This window comes from Panulirus ornatus, chromosome 23, assembly GCF_036320965.1.
Source record: "Panulirus ornatus isolate Po-2019 chromosome 23, ASM3632096v1, whole genome shotgun sequence".
In the NCBI taxonomy this organism is placed as follows: domain Eukaryota; kingdom Metazoa; phylum Arthropoda; class Malacostraca; order Decapoda; family Palinuridae; genus Panulirus; species Panulirus ornatus.
Window position 1 is genome coordinate 20,910,544 of NC_092246.1, and position 18,485 is coordinate 20,929,028.

General features: G+C 37.9%; 1 protein-coding gene and 1 long non-coding RNA gene across 2 annotated transcripts in view; one reads left to right on the forward strand and one right to left on the reverse strand.

Annotated features, from left to right (window-relative positions):
• LOC139756877 (organic cation transporter protein-like) overlaps window positions 1-18,485 on the reverse strand; it is a 47,074-nt gene that overhangs the window by 11,547 nt on the left and 17,042 nt on the right. The window contains exons 3-12 of the mRNA XM_071676737.1: window positions 18,047-18,164; window positions 17,708-17,921; window positions 15,187-15,290; window positions 13,991-14,145; window positions 10,004-10,175; window positions 9,043-9,181; window positions 6,884-7,080; window positions 3,793-3,953; window positions 3,468-3,532; window positions 849-968 (exon numbers count right to left, since the gene is read on the reverse strand). Of these exons, the coding sequence (XP_071532838.1) occupies window positions 849-968; window positions 3,468-3,532; window positions 3,793-3,953; window positions 6,884-7,080; window positions 9,043-9,181; window positions 10,004-10,175; window positions 13,991-14,145; window positions 15,187-15,290; window positions 17,708-17,921; window positions 18,047-18,164 (1,445 nt within the window). The remainder of the gene's footprint in view (window positions 1-848; window positions 969-3,467; window positions 3,533-3,792; window positions 3,954-6,883; window positions 7,081-9,042; window positions 9,182-10,003; window positions 10,176-13,990; window positions 14,146-15,186; window positions 15,291-17,707; window positions 17,922-18,046; window positions 18,165-18,485) is intronic.
• Window positions 18,177-18,485, forward strand: part of LOC139756879 (uncharacterized) — a 108,770-nt gene continuing 108,461 nt past the window's right edge. Inside the window, exon 1 of the long non-coding RNA XR_011714456.1 lies at window positions 18,177-18,485. This exon is cut by the window's right edge and continues 1,435 nt beyond it. This is a non-coding gene — a long non-coding RNA (uncharacterized lncRNA).

Sequence of the window (18,485 nt, forward strand, 5' to 3'; positions counted from 1 at the left end):
TTGGGGTTGGGAATGAACTGATTATTGAATCCATTACATCCCAAACTCATTCTGATGGATCCTTACCATACCAGACTAGATTTACAACATAATGGACTTTCACAAAATATTCCATTAGATCCCAAACTTAGTCCAGTGGGGCCCAAAAGGTTTATTAGAAGCCTAAAACAGATACACTGAAGTCCAATAGAATGGGTTTCACTGTACTCCAAATAGGTGCATAACAAGAAGTACTTCCTAGAACATAATATCATGACCAACAAGTCTTGAACCTCCACACACCAAGTGGATGATAAGGCCACTAACACCAGGCCAATCAAGCTGGAAAAAAGGAATCAGCTGCATGACTGACTTGACTTATTTTGGGCTAGTGAAGGTCTGAAACATGCTGTGAGATCAAAATAGTTTTGATCTGAATTTGTGTTTGTGAATCTTGAAGAGAAATCCCAGAGGTTTATAACCCAAGGTTTTGAACTTGTGTATGTAAAAGGAAGCAGGAATTGTAGGAGAAATAGAGGCAGAAGGATTAGTTGTGTACAGGTAACCAAAGTAGGGTTGCCAGAGTTACTGAACCTTACAAATGATCCACCTTATGAAGAAATTTAGAGCCGATTTTTTTTTTCTTTAACAAGAGTATAGAACCAACCTTTGAAGTGAGGAATTTATGTATAATTTTTTGTGTGAAGTTCCCCAATATTTCTTTGGAAATATTAGATCATATAGGCAAAGAATGAGGTTGGTTTCAGCTAGAGATAACACACAGATCAAATGAAAATTACTGGCCCAACATCATATAGAATATCCATGATAATAATATTTTACTCAAGTGAATATAAAGATACACTTACAAGCATATCAGTCACCAAAGGGGCACATGTGAATCCAATATTCCCCACCATGTTGACCAAAGCAAAGCCTCGTGTACGAGCCTCCGTAGGAAACAGTTCAGGTGCATACAAAAAATTTACCTGGAAAGGAAAGCACATTTTACTGCTCATACAAACATAAATGTTTTGTGCACATTTCAGTGTTCACATCATTTATATTAAAGTGCTGTATACATGACCAGGAAAAGTACCTTGATATTATATATGAGCTAGATAGAGAATAATACACTTTCTCTTTCCAAATATGAATAATGTTAAGATTTTTCTAAAGGGAGGGGACAGCTTCTAGTTTTGGTTTTTCAAAGCCTCTAAATTGGTTTTTCAAAGCCTTGCTGCATGAATTCCATAGCACTTAGATAGGAAAGTTTTTGTGGTCACTTTCTGATAAAATCTTCATGACAGGGCATTATATTTTTCCCAAACCAATTTTTTTTTTTATTGGCTGTTGAACTAGAGGAAGAAGAGGCTGGGAATTGCCTTAATATCTCTTGGTCAGTAAGGATGAGAGTGAGGCTGTTGGAGAAGATGAGGTCTCATGCTGGTTTTACTGTTAATTCTTTCATGCAATTAACAAAGTATGTGAGATTGTCTGGGACTGGCCTGAGTTGAGATGGTTTGACTTCAGATTTGTTGCTTTGACCCACAGAGTCTGGCCAAACTTAACAAAAGTGACAAAATCTGCACCCGATCTGAGAGAGCATATCTGTGTTTTCCTGAAAAACCTGTGTTAGATTTAACATGGTTTTGGAAGATTCTTTTCCCTGAAGATAATTGCCAAGAGGAATATGAATTGTTTCTTCTTCCTGTGGAACACATAATGAGAGGGTAGATGAGTTTTAGTGATAACCTCTTGAGGCACTTCTGTGCTCTCACTTTTGGGCCTACAAAGACACTGTTTAATAGGATGACAGCAGGTCTAGCTAGTTTAAGTAAACTTTCTTGTATGCTTTAAGTTGGCTAGATTTTTCTTCTTCAGGACATTTTCCACTATTTCCAGGGAGAAAAGGGAAGAATATGTAGGAGAGGTACTGTTTGTACTTAAAAACTCCACTTCCTACTTCTCAAAATGTGAATTAACTCCATTTTGCATTCTCTTTGAAGGTGTGTTGCATGACCCAACAGGTCGGTAGTAACAGGTGAAAAAGTCTGCAGAGGAACCCTGACTCCCATTGTTTTAGAAGTGTTTATCGTATAGTGATTCTTAGTTGTATGGACCTAGAAAGACAATTAGCCTGTTCAAAACCTGGACTTTAAAACTAAATAAGTCATCCTAAATGAAAATTCATATGACATACCCCATCTGAGAATCGGTTTCAGGTTCCCATATAGTGTCACTCCCATATGGTGGCTGGCATATACAATGGCTCGATTAGCTGACCCCAGCCACCCACATAGTGATCAATTTATCTGTCTCTTTTTACTTAGTTATCACTGCCATTTTGTTAGTTCTTGGAATTTACAATGACAAATTATGCCATGTAAATGTATTTTTATGTATTATAATTCATGTTAATGGGTATTTACAAGTTGACAGCATTGGGCTGCACATTATCCCTTTAATCCATGAGGTCATCCCATCCAAGTGTAGCACTTAGGCCTAGTATCAAGTAAGATGCTTTTTTTTTTCCCCAGTAAAACAGTGTGTAAAGTTACCACCTGTGCTAGTCAGGTGTAGTGTTGTCAAGGACATAGGTGTTCTGGCAACACTGCCATCACTTTTGATGCTGAAAGAGTTGGTAAATGTAAGATCACTCTCCACTTGATCCATACTCAGACCATCATCAGATAATTCAAGATCATGTGGCTAATCATCTGAATCTCACTGAAAACCACCTAGTTATCTTACAAGAAAAGTCATAAAAGTGTGCTCTCATCAGCATAGCTGAATGGTGACTGACTGTGGGGAAAAATTTTATTGCACACTGCCTCCCTAGCCACCATCCATGCTTGGTGCATGGGCCTGAAGTTGAGGCACTAAATTTGATGCATATATATATCCATCTACAGGCATTATTCAACTTGCATGAATAACCATATGGAGGCATTAAGGGGTTCAATCTAATATGTTAATAATTTTCTCATAGTTTAATGTTCATTTGCCATTTTGAGTGAGTAATGCATTATTATACGTGAATGAAGATGTATAACAATGATATATGATATTCCAGAAGCATGTTCATGAGTTAGCAGTTCTGTGCTACTTTGCACCCTATTGCATATGTCTTATTTATTTTTTCTTACCATTTACAATTCATTCACTGTTGTGAGTGCAATGAGGGAGAAGTCATCTACATTTAACTAAGCTTGTGTCATGATACATGCATCATCTTTAAATTTTTTTATCTTATTTTTAGTTTTACCCTGCTATTAGATGTTTCTGGAAAGTATTAATGCTAGATATGGAAACTTTCAATACAGAGTACAGAAAAGACTTACTATGGATAATTAGTGTAATAGCAGACAGACAGCTCAGACTACCACCAAACAGAAACCAAGTGATGATATTGTCATTAGTGAAAATAGTTACGTTTACCAGAATCTCTGCATATTCATTTAGTTCATTTTGAGGGATGAACTTACTTGGAATGCCCCTGCTACCAGGAAAAATCCAGCCATAACTAGGATCCACTTGGCCCAGTTATAGTCTGAAAAAATTGAAAATTTATTAATTCCTAGAAAGCAATTATTGATAAGATTTCCATCATAATAACACTCAGTTATGAATCTGTGGACATAAATGTTTATCATATAGGTAAGGTCTCAAGATTTATGCAACTGTGTACTTTTCAAGATAAAATTATTCACAAAAACTGACTGTTTGCATGAGTTCTTCTAAAAGACTTTCTATATTGAGGAAATGTAATTACCAAAATAGCAACAAGGTAGAACAAAAGTGACTTCTTACCAGATGAAACAAGAAGATCGAGCAGGAACAAAACACCACCCAAGAAAAGGCCAAAGCCCACAATGGTGCGTCGACCAAAGTATGGAGTGATGGGTGTGAACAAAAGGATGGCTGATCCATCCATTATTCCAATGAGTGCAACATACAGAAAAGGGTTAGAGCTGGAAGAGCAAAAAATTCAATTACATTGTCTGGCATATTTATAGATTTCTTTCAGAGGTGTGATTGATTCGTTGTGTTATGTGAAAGTTGATTAAATACTTTCTCTAAACTCTTTAAAAGTAGCTTTAGAATTAAATGATGCTCACCATATGTGGAAAAGAAAAAACAGAAACAATCCCACATAGAATTTTTCTATATCATAAACTAGTGAAGAAAATACCCCCCAAAACAGTATATTTTCCACTATAATGGTGTAGGAGGATGTTGAATTGATGGCTGAGGGCCATGGGTGCTCCATATTTATGTGAATAGATGATGGTTATGGTTTTTCTTGGTGTCTTCATTCTACATACACCTAAACATAATACACACTTCATGTTTTTTATATCCATTCATGATTTTACACATCTCATATTTTACATATTTCCTGAATTATTTACATATTTACATTTAAGGAGATGGAGTGAGTATTTTGAAGGTCTGTTGAATGTGTTTGATGATAGAGTGGCAGATATAGGGTGTTTTGGTCAAGGTGGTGTGCAAAGTGAGAGGGTTAGGGAAAATGATTTGGTAAACAGAGAAGAGATAGTAAAAGCTTTGCGGAAGATGAAACCCGGCAAGGCAGTAGGTTTGGATGGTATTGCAGTGGAATTTATTAAAAAAGGGGGTGACTGTATTGTTGACTGGTTGGTAAGGTTATTTGATGTATGTATGATTCATGGTGAGGTGCCTGAGGATTGGTGGAATGCTTGCATAGTGCCATTGTACAAAGGCAAAGGGGATAAGAGTGAGTGCTCAAATTATAGAGGAATAAGTTTGTTGAGTATTCCTGGTAAATTATATGGGAGGGTATTGATTGAGAGGGTGAAGGCATGTACAGAGCATCAGATTGGGGAAGAGCAGTGTGGTTTCAGAAGTGGTAGAGGATGTGTGGATCAGGTGTTTGCTTTGAAGAATGTATGTGAGAAGTACTTAGAAAAGCAAATGGATTTGTATGTAGCATTTATGGATCTGGAGAAGGCATATGGTAGAGTTGATAGAGATGCTCTGTGGAAGGTATTAAGAATATATGGTGTGGGAGGCAAGTTGTTAGAAGCAGTGAAAAGTTGTTATCAAGGATGTAAGGCATGTGTACGTGTAGGAAGAGAGGAAAGTGATTGGTTCTCAGTGAATGTAGGTTTGCGGCAGGGGTGTGTGATGTTTCCATGGTTGTTTAATTTGTTTATGGATGGGGTTGTTAGGGAGGTGAATGCAAGAGTTTTGGAAAGAGGGGCAAGTATGCAGTCTGTTGTGGATGAGAGAGCTTGGGAAGTCAGTTGTTGTTCGCTGATGATACAGCGCTGGTGGCTGATTCGTGTGAGAAACTGCAGAATCTGGTGACTGAGTTTGGTAAAGTGTGTGAAAGAAGAAAGTTAAGAGTAAATGTGAATAAGAGCAAGGTTATTAGGTACAGTAGGGTTGAGGGTCAAGTCAATTGGGAGGTAAGTTTGAATGGAGAAAAACTGGAGGAAGTAAAGTGTTTTAGATATCTGGGAGTGGATCTGGCAGCGGATGGAACCATGGAAGCGGAAGTGAATCATAGGGTGGGGGAGGGGGCGAAAAACCTGGGAGCTTTGAAGAATGTTTGGAAGTCGAGAACATTATCTCGGAAAGCAAAATTGGGTATGTTCGAAGGAATAGTGTTTCCAACAATGTTGTATGGTTGTGAGGTGTGGGCTATGGATAGAGTTGTGCACAGGAGGGTGGATGTGCTGGAAATGAGATGTTTGAGGACAATATGTGGTGTGAGGTGGTTTGATTGATTAAGTAATGTAAGGGTAAGAGAGATGTGTGGAAATAAAAAGAACGTGGTTGAGAGAGTAGAAGAGGGTGTTTTGAAATGGTTTGGGCACATGGAGAGAATGAGTGAGGAAAGATTGACCAAGAGAATATATGTGTCGGAGGTGGAGGGAACGAGGAGAAATGGGAGACCAAGTTGGAGGTGGAAAGATGGAGTGAAAAAGATTTTGAATGATCGGGGCCTGAACATGCAGGAGGGTGAAAGGCGGGCAAGGAATAGAGGGAATTGGATCGATGTGGTATACCGGGGTCGACGTGCTGTTAGTGGATTGAATCAGGGCATATGAAGCGTCTGGGGTAAACCATGAAAATTTCTGTGGGGCCTGGATGTGGAAAGGGAGCTGTGGTTTCGGGCATTATTACATGACAGCTAGAGACTGAGTGTGAACGAATGGCGCCTTTGTTGTCTTTTCCTAGCACTACCTCGCACACATGATGGGGGAGGGGGATGTTATTCCATGTGTGGCGAGGTGGCGATGGCAATAAATAAAGGCAGACAGTATGAATTATGAACATGTGTATATATGTATATGTCTGTGTGTGTATATATATGTGTACATTGAGATGTATGGGTACGTATATTTGCGTGTGTGGACGTGTATGTATATACATGTGTATGGGGGTGGGTTGGGCCATTTCTTTCGTCTGTTTCCTTGCGTTACCTCGCAAACGCGGGAGACAGCGAAAAAGCAAAATAAAAAGAAATATAATATTTACATTTAATATACACATGAACAGAATTATTCATATGAATAGATATGGCAGTTGAGAGTATAATTAGGGGGAATGGTGTAACCAGTGTTGTGACTAAAAATGGTAAACAACTTGTAGAATTGTGCAGAAAAGTACTAGTGATTGGAAATACATTGTTGAAAAGTAGGGCAGATTTAGTTATAATGATAAGACAAAAGGAGGGATACAAAAAAGGAGTAAGATTGTAAATGTGAATATGAAAATGGAATAGAAATCACAATAGCATTTTAACATACAATGTGTAACCGATGAACTAGTATAATCTATCAAGTCTGATTGTTGAAAAGGAGTTATTCTTCATTTGCATGGGAATGCACTGATAAAATCTGCAACTCACGTGGTGAAATTGTTAGCATTAATGACAACACCCAAGTAGAGGCCACTTTGAAGAAACCATAGGATCGGTGTGATGATCAAGATGATTCGCATACCAGGTCTACTCAGGTATTCCCATGCTTTGTGTACATGACTCTTTATTTGGGATATATGGGAGCCATTTTGGTGAGGCCGTTCAGGCTCTGTTGATGTGTTGGCCTGTGAGGTAAATATAGAAATGTTCAGTTTAGTCGTAAGTAATTAGTTATAGACTGGGAGAATATTTCAATGATAACATCTGCTAATGTTTGGCTGGAGGAAGAGAGTAATCTCAAATCATAATAGAGTATACACTTTCCTCATATTTGGTAATGCCTTTAGAAAATTAAAAGTACTTATAATGCACTTTTATATACTTCATTATATGCATAAGACCTCACTATGCATAAAGATATTGGCTAGGTTGCATGGGTGAGTGCCATTGATTAACTTTATGTTTCTAATAATGAAGTATGTGTGGAATTTATAACCTGTAAATGAAAGTGCAATGGAGATATGAGAAATAAAAGGGTGTTCATAAATGTTACATTATAGATAAGATTTGGCATTACATTGCCTTTCTGAATTATTATATTTTTTTGAAAAAATATTAAATTCTGATTTCAGTCTGTACAAGTCAGTAAAAAAATTGAGTTTTTACAGTTTTTTTAGTCATTTATTGGAGTACTGCACTTTGATTGCTTGAATTATTAGAGTCCCGCACAAATATTGCTTGAGTCAGTCATTGGAAGCCTGCAGTAAGATTGGTCGAGTCTATTATTAGGAACCTTCACTAACATTGCTTAAGTCAGTTATTAGATTCCTGCACATAGATTGCTTGGGTCTGTTACTGGAGTTCTTTATTAAGATGAAAAGGCTGAGTGTAAGAGGCTTGAGTACATGAGTTCTGAACATGCAGCAGGGTGGGAGGCATGCATGGGATTGAACATTTTGATATACAGGGAGCAATGTACTGTCAGTGGGCTAAGCCAGGGCATGTGAAGTGGTCAGGGGAAACCATGGAAAGGTCAGTGGGATTTGTCTATAGATACGGGCATCTGGTTTTGGTGTATTAAACATGAGAGCAAAACAGTGTATTTGGACAAATTCTTAGCACTGCCTTGTTAATGCAGATGTTGAACAGGTAGGAAAAAGTATCAGATGTAAACTGAGCAGCTAAGATTTAAGAGGATTGGTCTTGGAAATCAGCTTTTATATTTTTATCACGAGTGTTATTTGAGAATGCCATTCACTAGAAATAGCAGACAGAGTTACAGTTAAGCTGTTCATGTAGCTTGCAGTATTCTAGTAAAGATGTGGTGTTTTTGATAAAGCTGTTGGAGATGTTTAAAAGTACTATATCAGAGAGTAACATTTATGTCAGAAGTGATGCAGACACAAATGACTTGTTCAGCAGTCATGTTAGGCTGACAGAGTTGAGCTGCATTTCCCAGAATTTTAGAATTTTTATAGGATAGCACAGGGTTTAGTTGAAGAATAAGAATTATAGAATCCAAGATTCTGAAAGTAAGGTAGTGGTTATGAATGTTGTAATATACTGATTTTGCAGTATAGTTTTTTGTGTATAGCTGGCATCACATTATTAGGCACTGATGGGAAAGTTGACAAAATGTAGCATGAAATATAAATGAAACAAAGAAAGGAGGCTGTGATTCAGAGGAAACTTGGGACTCAGAAGTATGTGCCAGAAATGTAAGGATATAAGTTTTGTATATTAGGAACTCATTGAGTGTGCATGAAGGACTGAAGCTGTAGCACTGAAAAGATAAGCAAGCAAATTGCTCTTACAGCTGTAAGATATAATAATACCAGGAACATGGGTAGATAGGGACACCAAGTGCTGAAGATGCATTTCTGATCAAATTTATCTAGTGGGTATATGACCAAACTGATCTATGGGCAAACTCACCAGACTCTGGATTACTCTCCAAACTTTCTTTCTAAGGTTAGTCATCAGAGTAATGCTATGCTTTAAATTCAGTGTATTGAATATATTTTTTTATGGCACATGTAGTATGAAATCTTTATTATTTTCCTCTTATCAACCTTAAGGGTCACAAAGTAAACTTACCATTTGGGTTACTGATCAGTCTTACATTTTTGGTCAATAATCAGACTTACTTGCACTATCTTATCTATGATTGAATCTACATGGTCTGGGAGTTTTGCATTGTTGAGGAAAGTGGCCTTCTGAAGGATTTTCTTTGATTCCTTGACTCTTCCCTGCACCAGCAACCACCGGGGTGATTCATCCACAATGCTGTTAGATTAGTGCAATGTATTTTTTGCTTCACTGTGACACATGTAAAGACTGAAACTGAAGCTATGGATTAATGTTTTACCATTTAGGAAATGATAACTGAAATGCTTTGATGAAACAATTTATAACAACTGATGTACCTGTTAAGCTATTATGTTTTTTATATAATCAACATGATCTTTCTCAAAATTATTAAAGCTCAGCAGTGCTCACAGTACTTAAAAGTTTTATAAGTGACTTTCATTTTAAGAACAGCAGATAGAAAATCAAGAATGAATTTACAATGGTTGGACATATGAACCAAGTCCTTGTTTACAGCTGGAAAGATGCACAAGATTTAGGTAGACATTGTTTTTTCACATTTCCCAAGTAGGTAATATACATGCTCCAAACCCAAATTTACTATAATTTGATGTGATACCTCATGAGTGAAGGGTGTCCCAGATTACGAATAGGTTGGGTTCCTGGACTCTGTTTGTAAGTCATTCTGTTCATATGTTGGATTTTGTTTGTAAGTCGATCTGTTTATAAGTTGGAAAATATAAAGAATGCATAAAATTAAGAGGAAATACCTATAACTCACTGTGATAATGTACTAGATATTCTGAAATGAACATAGTTAAAAGAACATAGTATAAAGAAACACTAAATAGAGATACAGTTTGTAAGTATGAATAATTAACTGAATGTCAGATTAGGAATTAAATATTGTTTTCAGAGCTTGTTTATAAGTATGGGTGTTTGTAGGTTTGACTCGTAAGTTGGGAACCCCTTATATACTGTTTTGGGTGACTCGGAACATAATTCAGTGCATAAACTTACTACGACAGTGGTAGGAGTAGTATAAGTACAGGAAAGGAACAGGCCAGCAGGAGATAATGCCATGACCTAATGAGATAGCTAGCACCAGCAAAGACCACCACAGTCAGAGAATAGGGCAGTCCAAGCAGCATCCCCACCAGGCTACGGTGTCGTGCTGGGGTTGACTCCAGAGCTAAGGGCATTCGTGATATCAGATATTAATCACTTGCATTCATAACTGATTTACATATGCTGTATAAGGTTTCAAGGGTTGGTCAGAGCATTGATTGTTTTATATAAGTTGCATTAAAGTGTTGGGGATGATGATGATGGTGGCAATAGTATTACAAATTTGACATAAATTACTAAGGGTCTGCCATGGAGGTAATTGTTTTACATGTTACAGTATATTAATTACCAAGGGCTGGTAATTGTTTTACATATATTTATAAATATATATATTTTATATATTTTGCTTTGTCGCTGTCTCCCACGTTTGCGAGGTAGCGCAAGGAAACAGACAAAAGAAATGGCCCAACCCACCCCATACACATGTATATACATACACGTCCATACACGCAAATATACATACCTGTACATCTCAATGTACACATATATATACACACACAGACATATACACTCAGTTTCTAGCTGTCATGTAATAATGCTCAAAACCACAGCTCCCTTTCCATATCCAGGCCCCACTGAACTTTCCATGGTTTACCCCAGACGCTTCACATGCCCTGATTCAATCCATTGACAGCACGTCGACCACGGTATACCACATCGATCCAATTCACTCTATTCCTTGCCCGCCTTTCACCCTCCTGCATGTTCAGGCCCGGATCACTCAAAATCTTTTTACTCCATCTTTCCACCTCCAATTCGGTCTCCCACTTCTCCTCGTTCCCTCCACCTCCGACACATATCCTCTTGGTCAATCTTTCCTCACTCATTCTCTCCATGTGCCCAAACCATTTCAAAACACCCTCTTCTGCTCTCTCAACCATGCTCTTTTTATTTCCACACATCTCTCTTACCCTTACATTACTTACTCGATCAAACCACCTCACACCACATATTGTCCTCAAACATCTCATTTCCAGCACATCCACCCTCCTGTGCACAACTCTATCCATAGCCCACGCCTCGCAACCATACAGCATTGTTGGAAACACTATTCCTTCAAACATACCCATTTTTGCTTTCCGAGATAATGTTCTCGACTTCCACACATTCTTCAAGGCTCCCAGGATTTTCACCCCCTCCCCCACCCTATGATTCACTTCCGCCTCCATGGTTCCATCCGCTGCCAGATCCACTCCCAGATATCTAAAACACTTTACTTCCTCCAGTATTTCTACATTCAAACTTACCTCCCAATTGACTTGACCCTCAACCCTACTGTACCTAATAACCTTGCTCTTATTCACATTTACTCTTACTTCAAACACTTTACCAAACTCAGTCACCAGCTTCTGCAGTTTCTCACATGAATCAGCCACCAGGGCTGTATCATCAGCGAACAACAACTGACTCACTTCCCACGCTCTCTCATCCACAACAGACTGCATACTTGCCCCTCTTTCCAAAACTCTTGCATTCACCTCCCTAACAACCACATCCGTAAACAAATTAAACAACCATGGAGACATCACACACCCCTGCCGCAAACCTACATTCACTGAGAACCAATCACTTTCCTCTCTTCCTACGCATACACATGCCTTACACCCTCGATAAAAACTTTTCACTGCTCCTAACAACCATATATTCTTAGTACTTTCCACAGAGCATCTCTATCAACTCTATCATATGCCTTCTCCAGATCCATAACTGCTACATACAAATCCACTTGCTGTTATTTATTATATATATATATATATATATATATATATATATATATATATATATGTCGCTGTCGGGAGACAGCGACAAAGCAAAAAAAAAATATATATATATATATATATATATATTTTTTTTTTTTTTTTGCCGCTGTCTCCCGCGTTTGCGAGGTAGCGCATGGAAACAAACGAAAGAAATGGCCCAACCCACCCCCATACACATGTATATACACACACGTCCACACACACAAATATACATACCTATACCTCTCAATGTACACATATATATACACACTCAGACACATACTTATATACCCATGCACACAATTCACAATGTCTGCCTTTATTCATTCCCATCGCCACCTCGCCACACATGGAATACCATCCCCCTCCCCCCTCATGTGTACAGGGTACCGCTAGGAAAAGACAACAAAGGCCTCATTCGTTCACACTCAGTCTCTAGCTGTCATGCAATAATGCCCGAAACCACAGCTCCCTTTCCACATCCAGGCCCCACACAGCTTTCCATGGTTTACCCCAGACACTTCACATGCCCTGATTCAATCCACTGACAGCAGTTTTCCATGGTGGTGATTGTTTTATGTAAGTCACGTAAATAATCAGCAGTTAGACATTATGGTAATTCTTTCATGTGATTTGTATGTATCACCTAGGGTTGGACGTGGTGGCATTTGTTTTATGAATTACCAAGGGTTGGTCATGGCCATGATTGCTTACATATGTTTATGAATTACCAAGGGTTGAACATAGTGGTAATTGTTTTACCTAAGTCATATGAACCAGTAGTGAATCATAGTGGTGTTCGCTTTACATAGGTTATGACATAGTGGTAATTCTTTTACTGAGTCATATGAATTACCAGGAGTAAATCATGGTGGTTGTTTTACACAAGTTTTATAAATCATCACGGGTTGACATGATGATTTTTGTTTTGTATAACTTCTTAAAACATCATGATCATTTTTTTTACAAAAAAGTTAACTGTCATGGGTTGGTTATGCTTTTTTTTTTCATACTTGATTGCTGTTTCCCACATTTGTGAGGTAGTGCCTGGAACAGGCAAAGAAAGGCTGCATTTGCTCACAAACATTCTCTAGCCACCATTAGTAATGCTCCAAAATTATATCACTCATGGTGATAATTGTTTTACATGTTCTGTAGATTGCAGTTAACTATTTGCACTCCAGAGGGACGAAGTTTTACATTCTCTTCAGATGTAGATCTCATAGGTATTTCAAGTTGTAAAAAATCTTGTACATTTTGTTTTAGCAGTTCACAGTTTTTCTTAGAATCATAATATCCTTTATTAAGGCCAACCTCATTTTCTTCACAGACACTTACTTTTCATATGTAACAGCAAAACCAGTATTCTGACTCTTCCTTACTGAAAGCTTTGGTCGTTTCCTACTGGGTTTCCAAGACTGCATTTGATGAGGTGCATGGCTAACAGGTCTCCTTAGGCAAGAATTTTGTCAATTACTTTCAGCTTGATAAATTGCTCTGTGGATACTGATTTACAGTAATGACTATTCTTTTTTCTTGTGAGTCAACAACAGGAACAAATGGTTAAGCCTTTAAGGAAGATTCTCCACTTGGCTCCTTCTGTTGCTACTTTTAGTCATCATCTGGGATGCAGAAGGGATAAATAGATTGATTAAATCACAAAATACTAATCATAAGAATTGTCTTTTGGTATATAAATTTAGGCCAATTTATATTGGAAATGGTGTCTTGGCATTTTCCTTGAAGATTTTCTTATCACTTGTGCTGCATGAACAGTTTGTAGCTTTTAAATTTGTCACTTTTCTTGCCCGTTTGATGTGTAATAGAGCCTGAGAATTACAGGAATTATTACCACCTCATTATCTCATTTCATCATTTCAAATTTAGTTTTGTATCATGTGAACCCTAACCTACCATTATCTCAAGCCTTCCCAGTATAACCCAGTCTTGATATATTACAACTGATTCTTATAATGATTAAACCTCTCACACTTGTACAGCATTCAAACAAATATGTGCAAAGGATTTTCTTATAATTATTGAAATTACAAATATTTTTGGTTTTTATATAAAACAAAAAAGAAAAGCTCAGCCAGTAGATCATACCTTACAGTAGATTACAGCACTATGAAAGGCTTACCCAAGTTCCATGCTGGCACAAGCATACACTGGGTGGTAAAACCTACAAAACTTCGCATGAGTAGCAGAAATGGGTAGAAGGGCACAAATACCATGCCCATTATTGCTATGATATTAATGATGCACCCAGCCTGCACAGCTCTTTTGCGACCCCACCTGAAAAAGATCAAAAGCTAAATGTGTGCACTGACAGACTTGAACTCAAGTTTTTAGGATTTGAATATTAAAGCTTGAAATGAAATTGGTTTAAACCTGTACAGTACATTAATTTTTTTTGTTTCTACAAATTTGCCATTTCCCATGTTAGCAAGGTAGCGTCAAGAACAGATGACAACCTCAGAGGGAAAAACCCTCTCTTGCCCTGTCTCAGTTCCTTCTTTTGGTAATGTGATTAATAGGCATACTAATTTTGCTCTAACTTTTTAGATTTTCACCTAACATGCAGATCTGTAAGTGAAGAAAAAAGAATCCTTGCAGGGGCCTGACTTTACTGGCATGAGTTCACCCTCTTGAACATAATTACAGTTGACCTTTCCAGTTACTTTACAAAACTTAAATGTATGCAGAAATATTTGGTTTTGACCTTGCTAAGGCAGAAAAGGCATTCAGGTGATAGAAGAAAAGAAAAAATTTTGCTGCAAAATTGATTTTAATGACTGTGATGAACATTTGTATAGCAAACAGATAACCTTTACACCACTGAGAAGTTTAGTTGCATTGCAGTGCAAATGCAAAATGTATGTATATGTTTGTGTGTGTAATCTAATTTTAAATCACCAGTTTATGCATACAAGGAGGGAATTCCCATTTTTCACTAAACTGTGTAGCTATACATAAAACACCCACAAGTGTAATACGTCACCAAAAAAATGCATATGTTGATTCAACACTCCTACGGAAGTCATACCTGTCATCAGAAACTATTGTTGTAGGTATGAGTCCTGTAAGTGCCTTGCTTATCACCAGCTATTGTTGCTCTAAAACCTTCAGTTGTTGTGCCTGTCACCAGTAAAGTAACTGTTGGTATACCAGATCTACAAGTGTCATAGCTGTCACATGATTGTAAATATACTTTATTGTTTTATGAGTACACACCAGTAATAATTGTAGTTGGACAGAAGCGCAGCTGTTACTGTCATAACTGCTCCAAGCATGTATGGTTATAATGTACTGGAATTTGCACACTTTTAGTCTCACCTGTCACCAATGTGTCCCCCAATGGTGCTGCCTACAATGCCTCCAATGTTATACATCATCTGGTAGAAGGGCTGCATTGTTGACCTCTCACATACCAGGTGATACTAAAGGGAGAATTATAGATTTACATGGCATTTAATGCATTAATACCCTGCTTAACAGAATAGGTCTGTGCCTGAAAAGTTGACTGTGAAAAGTAATTCCAGTAAGTAAAACCTGTTTTCCCATAGACACTTATGTTGTTGGAGATGCTTATGTGAGAATCGTGAATTGAAGAGGTCACTAGAAAGGCCCAATATTGAAGTCTTCTTGGATGGTATGGTCATGCAAACTTTGTCCCTGTTTTGGTCACCAGTGAATAATGAGCAAAACATTCCTAAGTCTTGGATATTACAGGTGAGAGGAACACAGGGCAAGAAAAAGAATGAAGAAATCAGTCAGAGCTCAACAGATGTTTGTAGACCTAATGCATGAAAATAGAATGGTTATAGGAACAGGGCAAAGTGAAAGAAAGAAAAGAGTTACACACCTTCACTATTTAAGAAAAAAAGAGGTATCATAATGGTCAGTCCTCATGTGACCAGTCTCCTTACAAACTATGGGAAGTGGCAGCCTGAAAAAATGTGGCAAATGAAAAGTTGGTCAAGACAAAGTATTGTGCAGAAATATATTTGGTATTATAAACTCCAAGATCACTGGAACACATGAACTGTCTTTAGCTACTCGCCAACCCTTTTCATAGTCTAAACAGTATATGCTTTGGGCTCAATAATTGTTGTTTATTCTCAGTTCAGTTAAGTTATCCTTACAATGCAACAGATTTTCCTGTCATGAAGTGTCTTAACCATACTAGAATGAAAGACTTAACAATTAATTTTGTAACACTTCTAGAAAAGTTTCGAGCATCATTAACCAGTTTTGTAGTTTTTTTGTGTGAAAGTAAGACATTTGGTGGCTAAGCATACTCTTCCAGCTTGTTAAACAGTTAACCAAATGATTACTGACAGCAAAATTTTACTTCTGTTATTGATTATCACAAGATATGGCATGTGTATTCTGTGTGTAATTACCTGTTTATACAGCAAAGGGAGAGAAAGCTCTACACTCATGGAGCACCCATTTTGAATCATCTTTACCGTGGAGTAGCTTTTTAAACTTTTGTATACTTTCAGCGTTCACAGTTACATTACTTAGTTCAAACCATCCACCATCCCTACACTGAAATAGTACCTCTTTCTTGCCCAGGTTCTTATTATTATGCCTGGTATCTCTGTTTTGGAAAGAGGGGCAAGTATGAAGTCTGTTGGGGATGAGAGAGCTTGGGAAGTGAGTCAGTTGTTGTTCGCTGATGATACAGCGCTGGTGGCTGATTCATGTGAGAAACTGCAGAAGCTGGTGACTAAGTTTGGTAAAGTGTGTTAAAGAAGAAAGTTAAGAGTAAATGTGAATAAGAGCAAGGTTATTAGGTACAGTAGGGTTGAGGGTCAATTCAATTGGGAGGTGAGTTTGAATGGAGAAAAACTGGAGGAAGTGAAGTCTTTTAGATATCTGGGAGTGGATCTGGCAGCGGATGGAACCATGGAAGCAGAAGTGGATCATAGGGTGGGGGAGGGGGGCCTTGAAGAATGTGTGGAAGTCGAGAACATTATCTCGGAAAGCAAAAATGGGTATGTTTGAAGGAATAGTGGTTCCAACAATGTTGTATGGTTGCGAGGCGTGGACTATGGATAGAGTTGTGCGCAGGAGGATGGATGTGCTGGAAATGAGATGTTTGAGGACAATGTGTGGTGTGAGGTGGTTTGATCGAGTAAGTAACGTAAGGGTAAGAGAGATGTGTGGAAATAAAAAGAGCGTGGTTGAGAGAGCAGAAGAGGGTGTTTTGAAATGGTTTGGTCACATGGAGAGAATGAGTGAGGAAAGATTGACCAAGAGGATATATGTGTCGGAGGTGGAGGGAACGAGGAGAAGAGGGAGACCAAATTGGAGGTGGAAAGATGGAGTGAAAAAGATTTTGTGTGATCGGGGCCTGAACATGCAGGAGGGTGAAAGGAGGGCAAAGAATAGAGTGAATTGGAGCGATGTGGTATACCGGGGTTGACGTGCTGTCAGTGGATTGAATCAAGGCATGTGTATGGGGGTGGGTTGGGCCATTTCTTTCGTCTGTTTCCTTGCGCTACCTCGCAAACGCGGGAGACAGCGACAAAGCAAAAAAAAGAAAAAAAAAAGATCTGTCACTACATCTGAAGAACTGTTTGCAATCTCTTTTCTTCCATGGTAGGCAGATTTGTACCCCTCATCTTGTCACTGTAGCTCACATATCTTAATTTATGTATAAGTTCATGTTTAATTTAAGTATAAGTCCCTCATCTTGTCACTGTAGCTCACATATCTTAATTTATTTATAAGTTCATGTATAATTCAAGTATAAGTACATATTCTATACATTCATTAATGTTTTGTTTCATGCATATGTTGGTCAGTTCCTTAAGTTGCAACAAAAGTTAGCATAATATTTACAAACCTCAGAAATAACAGTTGAGGAGAAGATCGACTGATCATATTCAATGAAGGGACAGGAAGGCATATTGGTCATATGGCGCGTCACGTTGGAGTGGCGGGGATTAAATTCGTTTGTATTGATGGAATGGTTGACCATGAGGCAGGCATTTGTGTAGTACTTACTGCTGCTACTGTTGGTTTCACTGTTGCTACCATTGATATTTATTTCTTGTATGCTGTAAAGAAGTCATGTATCATCAAGGAAAGATAAAGCTAAGGAGTACATCAAGATTATACATATTTAACAGTTTTTATTTTGAAAATACATGTAAAGTTAAACTTACAATACATGTCAAGTTACCTGTCATCATATGAGTCAAGAGTATCATTTGAGAAGGTGGAATCGGAGGAACATCGGAAACGCATGGGGGCACTGAGTAACTGTGAACCACCCAGGTGCAGAGGCAGTGACATCACCACTGTTCAAGACAAAGATATATTAGCATTGGGGATCCTTGCTTAATCAAGGGTCATATCAGTCACACTACTGTTCTCTGGTTGGTAGAATATTCGTATGTTAAAGATGTTCATAGCTTAAAGTAAGAGAGTTTCTATAACACAAAGCTTTATATTAGTTTTTTCCACAGCACATTTTCAAATGTGTTCAATACATACAGTACACTGAGTCAAACTTTACCTGATCATTATGTACAATGTTTTCATCAATCAACAACACAATTACCCCCTTTCTTATGAAATTCATGTGCATTACTGTCCACTCCAGCTGCCTTTGCCACATT